This window comes from Nicotiana attenuata, unplaced genomic scaffold (genome assembly GCF_001879085.1).
Source record: "Nicotiana attenuata strain UT unplaced genomic scaffold, NIATTr2, whole genome shotgun sequence".
NCBI lineage: Eukaryota > Viridiplantae > Streptophyta > Magnoliopsida > Solanales > Solanaceae > Nicotiana > Nicotiana attenuata.
In genome coordinates this window covers 86,741-99,361 of record NW_017673477.1, presented here as the reverse complement: position 1 = coordinate 99,361, position 12,621 = coordinate 86,741, and the positions used below count along the sequence as shown (strand labels likewise).

Genomic DNA, 12,621 nt, shown 5'->3' with positions numbered 1-12,621 from the left:
TTGTTTTTTAAGTGTTAAATGATAACAAAATGCTCTAATTGAGGTTTTTATGCTTTGCAGGAACTACCTCGAGTTAGGAGGAGAATATAGAGTGTTTTGGGGTCAAATATGTAGATACAAGGCCAATTGAGAAGAGCCCGGATGAAAATGAGCAAGAAAAGGTGAAGAAAAACTGGGCAACAGCTCACCGCGACCGCGGTGGGACCGTGGCTGGAACGCGGTGAAAGAAGGCGAAAAATAGAATGTTTGCAAAATGTCGCGGTCATGCCGCGACCGCGGTGGATCTGGAGACAGCCAATAAGTTTGAGGGCTAAAGTGCAAAGCGTGGGAAACTTATCCTAACCCTATATAAACTCAACAAACTCGCCCAAGTGAGGGGGGGAAGCTTATTTTTAGACCTAAGGAGGCTGAGGAGACCAATTTTTTATACAGATTCGACCTAAGGAGGCAGAGACACACTGGGAGCAAGGCGGAGAATTCTTCTACGAGTTTTTCCTTCCTCTTACTATTTTTACATTATTGGTTATCAATTCTAGTATTGTATTTTTCCATACTATTATGAATAGCTAATTCGTTTTCTAGGATTTTGATGGAACCTTTTGTAGGATAAATTCTTGTTATGTTTTTATATAGTTAAGCCGTTGGATCTCTCTACTTGTTCAACTACGTGTTTGTTGATGTTGATTGAATGGCCATCAATTGACTGTTTGGGTGGCTTTCCATGCTAATTTAGTTGTGTTAGTTTAATTGAATTTTTTTTTTTACGAAAATAGAAAAGATTGGACTTTTCCCGACGATGGATCTATTAGACAATTTTCCTGAGGGATTTAAGTCTAAAGAAAAAGGACAAAAAGATTTTCTTTTGTTAGGTAGTGTAGTAATTCCCCCTTGATTTTTCTTTGTGCCGCGGTTCTTTTCCAAGGGTTTTATTTGAACCGGGTGTAGTTAGTTTTTTTTCGGAATAGGAGCCATTGTGTTGTGTTTTGAAATGAAGCAATATCTCTTGACTTTGTTATGCCTTGAGAATAGTGAGTACTTTGGTTGTGACGCTTAGGCTCAGTTTTTGACTCTTTTATAAGTACCTTAAATTGTATGATTTTAACTTTGCTTAACCGCTTTGACTAGAGTGTCTTGATGAGTCCTATCCTGAGTGAGTTATGTGCCATGTGTGTGTGATGTTTGTGTGTTATTCTGTGCATTGCATTTGATGTCTAGAACTTGCCCCGTGTGTTTGCAAAGCGAAATAGTAGTTTTGTTCAGTCTTGGAAGTGATATAGGCGTTTCTTTGTTGAGCTAGATATGTATATTTTACCCGTCTAATTGTTATGTATCGTAGTTAACCCCTTTGATCCTGTAATCATGTTTCTTTGGCAACCACATTAAAAGCTTTACCCAATTGTTTGAATTAACTATCTATTCGAACCTTTTAACCTCTCATGAGCACTTGAATTGTTATGAACTGCGTAAAAGTTAAAGCGTGGGGTGGTTGGTTTGGCTGTTGAGGGGAACTAATGAAATAAGGAGAAAGGTGCAATGTTTTGAAAAAAAAAGTAAGAGTCACTTGAATTGGAAAAAAAAGAAAAAAAATAGTTGGATTGTTGTGAAAAATATTACTTGATAAGTGGTGGCTCTTGATGTAGGTGTGCTTAAAGAAGAATGGAGTTAATATATAGTGATGTAAAGGTGGAGTTATGGTTTGACATAAGTATTGTGTTTGAATGTTAAAGTATATGTATTAAAGTACTTAGGGAGGTGTAGTCACTCTTATATCTAAATGTATCATACCTGTCCCGCAACCTACATTACAACCAAATAAAGTCCTACTTGATCCTAGACTGAATAAGCTCGATTAGTAGAGTATTACACTACGGGCAAGCTTATGGTGCATCTTTTGTGGCATATGAATGTTATTTTTTAAAGTGAGTGAATTCTTTCTATCTTGAGTTCCTAAGTGTTCTTAAATTTTATTGTGTGTAACTACTCTCTTTTGTTGTGTTAGGGCACTTGATTCATGAAGAAAAGATAATGTCAGTGACCTCTATGTTAGAGTAAGTAGGTGAGTTGTGAATAATGCGTGGTACTTGTGAGTCAAATCTTGAGGTGAAGATGTTACGCTTTTGTGCTTAGTCTATTTTAAATATTCTTGGTGTGATGAGTTAGGAGAATTGTTTAAAAAGGTCGTGTCCATAAAAAAGTGTAGTTTGATTGTTCGAGGACGAGCAATGGTTTAAGTGTGGGGTGTTGATAGTAGCCTATATTATGCGATGTAGATGCTATTTATACTCTAAGTTAACCATACTTTATTGATGTTTTAAGTGCTAAATGATAACAAAATGCTCTAATTTAGGTTTTTATGCTTTGCAGGAACTACCTCGAGTTAGGAGGAGAATATAGAGTATTTTGGGGTCAAATATGTAGATACAAGGTCAATCGAGAAGAGCCCGGATGAAAACGAGCAAGAAAAGATGAAGAAAAACTGGGCAATAGCTCACCACGACCGCGGTGGATCTGGAGACAGCCAAGAAGTTTGAGGGCTAAAGTGTAAAGCGTGGGAAACTTATCCTAACCCTATATAAACTCAACAAACTCACCCAAGTGAGGGGGGGAAGCTTGTTTTTAGACCTAAGGAGGCTGAGGAGATCAATTTTTGACACAGATTCAACCTAAGGAGGCAGAGACACACTGGGAGCAAGGCGGAGAATTCTTCTACGAGTTTTTCCTTCCTCTTCCTATTTTTACATTATTGGTTATGAATTCTAGTATTGTATTTTTGCATACTATTATGAATAGCTAATTCGTTTTCTGGGGTTTTGATGGAACATTTTGTAGGATAAACTCTTGTTATGTTTTTATATAATTAAGCCGGTTGATCTCTCTACTTGTTCAACTACGTGTTTGTTGTTGTTGATTGAATGGCCATCAATTGACTGTGCCTATTTAGTGTGTACTACTCGAGAAAGAGTACATATTTAGGTAGTTGTTGAACAACGTCACTCCTAACGTATGTGACAAATCAATACTTTGGGTTTAAAGGTAGGATTAGAAATAACAAAGCATTGACGTGGTCATAATGAGCGGTTAGATAAAGCCAACTAGCGTAGTTCGAGAGAATATGTCTAGTAAATTGTTGTAGTTTCTTGAGAGAGAATTACGGCACCTAAAGTGCTCACGATCAGTAGAGAATACGTTGGCGAAATTGTAGGGAACATAGCTAGAAGGATTCCGACAATTGGGGAAATCATAACTCTAGACCTCCTTAATTTAATCTCCAACCCTTTGTCTCGTTAGTTGATAATTTTACCGCTTTGTAGTATTTGCTAGTTAATTATTTAGAAATATAAATCTCAATCTTTATAATTTAGAAAATTGTTCAATCTTGTCTTCTTAGTGATATTAAACAGATACAACTAAGACTTAGTTCTCTGTGGGATTCGACTCTGGACTTTTAGACCGATTATATTTACAGCGACCGCTTATCCTTTTTAGGTCTAGAGTTGGGCGTGATCAGTCACCTAGTTTTAACATTTTTGAGCAGCCTAAGTAAGGTCTAGAACCACCCAAATAGAGGTCCAATACCTCCTGGTCCATAGGTATGGGACGGGTAGTGCACACATAGAGCACGACTTAGAATTGAATTAGCGCGCTTCAAGTAAACAACTTTAACATAGTAATCGGGTAGCATGAGATGATAGTTTATGCCCGCTAAATAATATGAGTAACTCCCTACCTCAAGGGAGTTGTGAAGTATTATTTATGTTGCACGGGGTGATCCTTTAGGCTAAAAAACTTAGGACCCCCCCCCCCTTCCCCCCTCCTTTATCTGTTGCTATTAGATTTAAATAGTTATATCCCTATATTCGTACTAAGATCTGTACTAATCGTGTTGCAATGAAACTCTTTGACCTTTATATTCCCTTTATCTATTTGATCACTTAGCCTAATTGTAATTCACATAATCTTAAGTTCAGTCGGGACCCACAGTTGTGGACCTCGAGGAGTGCCTAATACCTTCTCTTTGAGGTAATTTGAGCCCTTACCCGATCTTTGGTAGCGTTGACTAGTCAAACAGAGTTACATGCATAATAGGTGCCCTAACGCACCTTAAAAATTGTTAGGTTGCGACTCTTCTCATTTAGCATTCTATCTCCCATCCAAAAGGAGTTGTCACGACGTCGAAACCCGTTTTTGCGTGAAAACGGGGTGCGACACTTGTCATAGCCTCGTTACTGCTTCGTTGAGGTTAGGCTCGACACTTACAGAGTACATGGGGTCGGTTGTACTCATACTGCACTTTGCACTTCTTGTGTAGACTTTGGTACTGGCCCCAGCTGTTCGTGAGGCGTAGCAGCTTGGATTTGCTCATTGGAGACTCGAGGTAGATCTGCTAACGTCCGCAGACCTTGAAGTCCCCTCCTATTTTTTCCTATTTTACTGTTTCTTTTCGTTCAGAACAGTTGTATTTATTTCAGGCCCTGTTTGTAGAAATTGTAGAAGCTCGTGAGTTGTGACTCCAGATCCGGATTGTAGTAGATATTATGGGCATTTATGTTATTTCGCACTCAGTTTTAGTTCATTTTGGCTTAATTGACTTTATTTATTGAAATTGAATTAAAATTGGCTTAAGGATTCTTTAACGTTGGCTTGCCTAGCAAGTGAAATGTTAGGCGCCATCACGGTCCCGAAGATGGAATTTTCGGATCGTGACATTAGTGTTAATATACGTCTGAACCATTACTAAATGACATTACAAACAATGAGATGAGTCACAGTCCACATTAATGGTACTGGTAGTGGTATATGTAATCTGAAGATATGAATCATCATGGAATCAGAGAAAAACAAATAACAATAAGGGAAAACCTATTTTCTTCCATAAAGATTGTTAAAGTTCAAACTGTAACTACGGGCTAGTCTAAAAAGAAACTGATCAACTGCGTAAATGATGACAAACTTAAATCAGCATATCAAAGATTAGTGAAATAGAAACATTAATACTCCATCAACATATGTTGAACTTCCATTAGAAATAGTCACAAGCAAAGGTGATTTAATCTGGGAAGGTGAAAAGATTTTTAACTGGTATGAATTTATAATGTTTAATGAAGAGTCGTGTTTTTGGAGGGATTTTGATATGGCACATGAAGGTATAACTGATATTAAATGTGTGTAACTGATGATGCGTAAACGCTACAAGAAGCGACGGTTTTTGTTTGTAACCAAAACAAGTGATTTGAATTTTCTTTTAGGGAACATCCTTTCTTTCCCCATCATTTTTAAAAAGTTAAAAGAGTAAAAAATTGACAAAAATAAATACAAATAATGGTTTAAGAGAAATGCCACCTCATCTACTATTGGCCTTCTTTTATATATAGAGAGAGATTATTTAGATCTTGAGAAAAACATGGTAAGATGTACTCCCTCACAGTGCCCAATTTGATCTCCAGTGGAACAATGTCATCTCACCCTCACAGAGAGCAAAGGAGTGTCATGACAGTCATGGTGAACAAGATCACATGAGAACCAGTATAGAAAACGGGGAAGAAGTACAACACACATTCAACATCCACGCAATTTCTAATCTTTTCGTATTCTGGTACTCTTAACTCTTCCAAAAGTTCGATCGGACTGATGAATTTTGTTGGCCGAAAAAAAAAAAAAGCGTCAACAAGAAGTAAAAAGGAAAGGCCTTGCATTTTCGCTTCTAAAATACCAAAAAGGCACTATATTACACACCAAAAATGACAGAATGGTTAAAGATCATGTTTGTTGCATTTGCTTCTTCAGACCTCCAAGAGGACCATAACCTTTCTCCTCTACCTTTCGCATATGACAACTACAGCTACTGATGTTAAGATTAGAACCACATTTTAGGCATAAACCTTTGCACTTGGAATCACAGACAGCATTAATGGTGATTTCTATGTGCACCAGATCTCTAATTTGTTTTGAAATGTCGATAACTTTTTCTTGAGGAGGAAAGTACAGCTGGTCTTCTAAATCGATCCAAGCATCATCGTCCTCCATTTCCTCTTCGCCGTGTCCAAAACTTTTGAATTTGCCCTCCCCAATCATTACGCCCATATCCAGTGTCTCTGGTTCCTTAATAGGTTCCTCACCGAGTAGGAGTGAAAAGTTTGAAAAGATACTTTCTGCAGCTGGTTCACCGCACCTTCACAAATACATTATTCACCATCAGCAAAAAGACCAATATTTCTGCTTTGAAGTGAAAGGAAAGTGGAATTTGAGAACAAACAAATACTGAGCATTAGAATTAGAAGGTAAAGTTTTCAGGTTATGTATATGTGCAAGACAAGAATTTTTATTTTCTGAACCATTTTATAAGGCACGAAGATAATCTAAACGGTACCCAATCACTTTCAACGATAATAGGGAAGACCTGTTTTAAAGTGCACATTCCATTGAGTTACAGGACAAGTAAATGTCCTATGAAGAAAATCTTATATCCTCTTTGTCCCCTCTTGAGCAATCTTTTAGTTCTGGATTAAATGGGTCTGTTTCGTCCAATCCAGTCAGTAGTCACCACTTTACCACCTTATGCAGATGTAAAACTAGGTACTAACTTCTTTTACAATCTCTAGGTAACACAAGTTATTTCATAATTTCCAGCCTAGTCATCTTGGATGACCGAGAAATTCTTGAGAGCCAGTGGCAGGTCCATCCCTCTACCCGTCTCCACTTAAATACCAAGCATGCCTATGGCAGGGTTCGAACCAGATGTGCGCCGAACCTGCATATTACACGTTGCTCTCTTACCACAACCAAAGCCATGGGGGCTTCAAGGCTGATCATCATCAGAGAATCTCATGAGGCATTTCTTCCAACTTGATGCACTTCGGACCTTTTTGGCTTCCACCATGGCCAGTATTATTAGAAATCCTATACTTTGAAAGTCATTCATCAAACCATTCATGTGTCCTTATGTATTGGCAGAAGAAGTGTTAAATAAACTTAGGAAGAAGGAACCAAAAATCATGAATATATATTGATTTCCAGGCATTCACTTTAACTCAAGAAAAAGGATAAAATCACATGCAGTTGTCATCAAAGCTACTAAAGATACAAAACTCACCTTTTTGCTTTTTGTTACAATCATGTCGATGAAAATCATTAAGCCTGTGTTTCATCCTCCATCTAACGAAGGGAAAATTGATCCACTGATCACCAAGATTGGAACTCATGACCATCTTAACATCCTCAGATTATTATTATGATTTACTATTTTTGCCTATTATTGCCGGAAGTTCACCTATTAAAATTATGACAGTCCAGTAAACTTAGAAAATATTTCGCCTCCTAAAAATATTTTGCCTCCTACTGCTCCAAGCTTATTTCTGGTCCCAACTCTCTATGGAACTTGACTTTAACTGCAAACTTCGGATAGTCCAGCAAACTTTAAGAAACTAAGTTGAGAAGTATGAGACCTCCCATTCTATGTAAGTTACAAGCATTTCATTTCAGAAAGCAATTTTGCACTATTCAACTTGTTATCAGTCCTCCTCAGAACTGGGACACTTATATTTGCTACAGAAATGGTTTATTAGCAAAATATACGAGAAGATACTTACATCAACAACTTTAGAAGCACATAAAATTTGTTAGGATGTTGATTTTACTGTGGCATAGAATACACCAAAAAGAAAAGGAGTTGTAAGAGTTCCAGGTTCAGATAGGAAATACCATATCTGGGTAATTGAACTTCAGAAAAGGGCATGAAGTTTAGTGAAATGAAATGTGCACTCGTTTAAAGAAATATGGGGCAGCTACATGCTCAATATTGCAAGAACCCAACTTAGTAATTTCTAATTCATGTGAGAATTCCACCTGCTTTAGCTATGTTTTTTTTTCTTTTTTCTTTTTTCTTTTTTTTTTTTTTGAATGAAGTAAGTGATTTCATTAAAGAGGCATCAAGAAGCTGGAAAAGAACACAACGATGTAGCTTTTAAGATCACAAAAAGGGCTTAGTAGCTACCGTCTAGATTAAAGAGCTAACAAAATCCAGAAATTGCTTTAGCTATGTTTCTCTCTGTGACAGCTCTCTCAAACATAGAGAAAGACCACAGCACCATTAGGACTGATATATATTGTTAAGGTCCGCAAAGTGGACCATTCCCAGTAAAATTTTCAGCAGGAGGAAAGGCATCAAGTTTTGATAATCAAGAGGAAGTTCCACCATACAAGATGAAGTACAAAGCTTGGATACTGCTAAAATACAGTGATCAAATTGGGGAGAAGTTTATTCTTGCAACCTTGAATTTCAGCACGAGCATCAAAGAGGAAGCAGACAAGAGATATATATTTACCTCCTTTGGATTTTTCTAAATCATCATATCTATAATAATTTTAGGAAACTTTGGAAGAGGAATGCAAAAATAAACTTCAATTCATTCTCTTCGTGTGAACCAGAATTGTAAGCCAAAGAGCAATTGTGTCGTTCTTGAGTAATCAACCAATCTACACCCCAACAAAATTTGCTGGCTATATGAATCATCTATCCTCCGTATTTATTCCGTTCTATTTGGCCCCATCTCATTCCACTACTAAATAATTTGAGCCTTTTAAGACAAAGTAAGGTACCTTGAGCTAGAGGTGCTTTAAATCTCATTGTACGCTGACATATAAGTCTCACATAGTCTCGGAAACATTTGACCTTATATAAACTAATAACAACTGAGCCAAGTCGCAACTAGTTGGTATCGCCTACATAGGTTCTTTGTTTCGATAGTGTTCTATTATGATCTAAGTAATGATTCTAAGAAATTTTACTATCTTTTGAGACAACTTATTTGATCTGAACTTAGGTTCATCTTTCCATTTTAGCAATTTCAATCATCAAAATATTGCATCCGAAGACTAGTGCATATGGAGGTATGCGTAGTACATGGTGGTTAAACCATCTAAAGTTATCCTTTACGTATGGAACTTTTGTAAATGTTCATGGAACTATTCTATTTCTCATAAACTTTGTGACCTTCCAATTACTAGTGATGATGAGATACTCTTTGCAGAGAATCATGTTTTTTTGGTAGATTCTCTACTTTTTGTATATATGTAGAATGGGGCGTTTCTTCTCCAATAATTAATAAATCATCGAAAAAATTTATCCTTATGAGTACTACTTGCTCCCTCTGTCAAATGTGGCATTCATCAGATGAATCATTCTTGTATAGTCGCACATCCATCGTCGTTTTATGCAAGTGATGCCTAGACCAATTTGCACACACCTCGACTAATCAACGGGCAACTTGAATAAATTAACATAGGTGTTGGATAAGCCTGGCCACCAAGGCTAGAGTAGATAGGCTTCCACTCAGTGTTGTCATGGGGACTCGAACCTAGGATCTCCATGTTATTACTAAGCTTCAACCACTCAGCCATCTCATTGGGGACATGGCCATGCATCTATCTCAACATTTGCACATCTTGAACATTAATATGTTGGATCTTAGAAGTCCAATATTTACTCTCATACAAATATTCATATAAGGGCGGAGCCAGAACTTCATATAAGGGATTGGAAAAATACTAGAACGTTGCAGCTAGATTTGAACCTATGACCTAAAATAATTTTTGAACCCCCTTTTGCCACTGCACCAGAATCTTTGCTTATGTCAAGGGGACTAACAGTTTATATACAACCAAAACAGTTCGTTTTGCCCTATTAGTAAAGTATTTTTCTAGAAAAAAGGATTGAATTGAACCCCCCCCCCCCCTGCCTGAAATTAGCTACGCCCCTGTCAGGTATAGAATAAACTCAAAAATTACATCAAACACATTGAACTTCTGATTGATCTAGGTGTCCTTCTGGACATTTGTTTGGTGTTGATCGTGACAAATAACTGAAGCAACATGAAAGAGAATATGAAAGTTTACTACCTGAAAAATTAACTGTAAAACTACAGAAGCATAAACAAATGCAGTACCTGTTGCAACCAAGTGAGAGGACTGTCCTGATGATTCCATCAAGCCTCAACTTTTGCTTCTTCCTTGTCACATCAAGGGAAATCAATACGGGAGTTCCATCAGGATAATCTTTGACATCTTTGGTCACCCGCAGTCCCATTAGCGAAGCCCGAGACCTCGAAACCTTTGTGGAGAGCTTGCCCAAACCCAGCCTTTCTAAAGTGGTGCAATACTCCAAATGTGTAACTGAAGAATTTCTTTTATACACAACAGCCCCTTCCCACGGCGACCCCTCATCTTCTTGTATGTCACCTTGCTCCTCATCCTCCCAATCAAAATCGGGATAGGTTTCATCTACAAGAAAATTACTTTTCTGGTTTCTAATTAGAAACTTTGAGCTAGTAAGTGAGTACTTCCTAAATCTAACATTCCCTAGTCCACAAGCAGCAATATGACCGTACGAGATGTTGCAGCAGTAACCCAAATGGACATTTGGGCTCAAATTGACCTTCTTTATGTGGTTTACATTTTGTAGCTTATATGGAATACCACATGTAGGAGAAACTGTGGAGGATGACGAACATACAAGAGGCATTTCCAACAAAGTAGAATAGAGAGTTCTTCAGAGATACAAGCTAACTAGGCAAAATCATCTGCAAGAGAACAAAAAATATGGAACAATTACATGAAAGCGGCAAAACAATTAACTACCTATTTATTGAGCTGAAAACTGTAAGATGGAGAAACTTAAAACCCTAAAACCCAATTGCTATCTGACAAGGAAGTAGAAAAAGATTAGGAAAATCGAAGCAAATACAAAAGCAAAAAGGAGAAAAAACAGAAAATCTTACAAAATTGTTTCAAAGGGAGAGCTTCTGAGCAGGATTTAAGGCGAGAAAAGCGAGCTTCTGAGCAGGAATTGGCGAGGAAAGCGATTGATTTGTTTGTGGCAGAGGGAATAGAGAGTTGTTGTTACGCTTGCTGCGGCTTCACATTCCTTATCCAAATGAGGGAACCTTTTGAGTTTCAGCGCTGTCTGCTATGTATGAAAAATGGAACGAAAAGTTGGACGCTGGGTGGCAGTTGTGGCTTAACACGAGTCCGGAACCATTTGTGGTTCTTTTGGACAAGTGTGACTTTAAAGAGCGCTATATATATATATATATATATATATATATATATATATATATATATATATATAAGGCATTAAAGAACAGCGCTATACAGCGCTGATAAGACAGTTAAGCGCAGCGCTATATATAACCGCGCTATATGTGTATAGCACAGTAATAAAAAGCGCTATACCTGTTTGTGGGCCCACCAATAAGTCTCCTGCGTTTAACTGACATAACAATAATTCAAATGGATATAGCGCCCTTTAAAAGAGCGTTATACCTCAAAAAATTCAACCCCCGAGCTAAGTATTGCCTTATTTAAAGGCGTTAGGATTTTACAAAAATCCATTCAAAAAATATTCTAACTCCCGTTCAAACTTTTATTCTTGTTAAATTCTCAAGCATTTTTTCATAATGTCTGAAGAGCGAAAAATAAGGGTTTCATTATATTGGGGGGTGAGGTTGTGGTGGCGAATAACTCTGTGAGCTATAGTTTATCTCCACAGTGTCATGTTAAATTGCCACTTACAATGGAGTACGATAGATTGGTATCGTTGTTATGTAATAAAATGAGTGTGAGAAAACGTTCGGTGAACCTTAAAGTAACCGGAAGATATCCGCATTCCGTCACTCCGCAAGGGGTTGCTTGTTACGCTGAGTTTGACATCGACGATGATGAAACTTTGAGGGATTTTTTTGAGGACTCCGGATGAATATCGGGAGTTCCTTGTAATAAAAATGTTGGAAATGTACGTCAAGGTTGAAAAGTTCCCAATAATGAGGTTGCGCATAGTAGGGATAACCCCTAGTCATCGGGTGGTTATTCTGGAGCAGATTTTGACGGACAGGTTCCGGATGAAAGAGTTTGCCTTGATTTAAACTTATCACCACCGGTGAATGAGCAGCGAGAAAATAATTTCTCTCATGCTTTACATAATCCACAAGACGAGTGGTAAACTTCAATTTTCCCTTGTGTTACGATGTATATTTTTGTTGTATTGAATTTGTATTAACGCTCATATATTCCACAAGGGGTACCGGCCAGATATGAATTTTACAAGTTATGAACCCATGCCCAGTTGGAATATGCCTAGCTTTGGTATGTTGGATCATGGTGGTCCATCCGGGAGTCATCACCAACAGGAAAATGTCCATCGTACCATGTCAACATATTACGACTTGTAGGTGAAGTAATACAGCTATATGGAAAGTACTTATTAATTTCAGTAGCTTATTATTTTGTTGTTTGTGCAGCGAAAACGAGCAAGTTGAACAACTTGTCCTCACTCGATTGCCCGAAGACGACATATTAAATCGGGATTTGGCAGATGCACAGAGTGAGGAAGAGTACAGTGATTATGAAAATAATGCCGATGATTCCGGAGACGACACACCCTTCCCTCGTGAGAATGGTGATGAGGAGGAAGAGAATGAAGGACCTGATTTGACGAGGGAGTATGCTCCACCCCCATTAGATCAAGAGTGTACGAGTCTCAAGTGTCGTTTCATTCAAGGAAGATTCCCTACCTTGATAACTTGCCAAGTATGCCGGATGTGGATGCTCTCACAAGGGATTTTGATGAAA

The 12,621-nt window shown here is 37.8% G+C and overlaps 1 protein-coding gene across 1 annotated transcript; it reads right to left on the bottom strand.

Moving 5' to 3' along the window:
- Nucleotides 1–5,562: 5,562 nt before the first annotated feature.
- LOC109216477 lies at nucleotides 5,563–11,052 on the bottom strand. The gene is made up of 3 exons (XM_019380637.1): nucleotides 10,773–11,052; nucleotides 9,942–10,574; nucleotides 5,563–6,169 (listed from the first exon to the last, which is right to left on the bottom strand). Exons 2-3 carry the CDS (start codon nucleotides 10,514–10,516, stop codon nucleotides 5,758–5,760), a joined length of 987 nt encoding a protein of 328 aa, XP_019236182.1. The 5' UTR covers nucleotides 10,517–10,574; nucleotides 10,773–11,052; the 3' UTR covers nucleotides 5,563–5,757.
- Nucleotides 11,053–12,621: the final 1,569 nt, after the last annotated feature.

Excerpts from the sequence above, each read along its gene's own strand:
- LOC109216477 (XM_019380637.1), bottom strand. The coding sequence starts at position 10,516 with ATGCCTCTTGTATGTTCGTCATCCTCCACAGTTTCTCCTACATGTGGT. Across the intron at positions 6,170-9,941 it reads CTCTCACTTGGTTGCAACAG|GTGCGGTGAACCAGCTGCAG; the intron begins GTACTGCATTTG and ends GTATTTGTGAAG.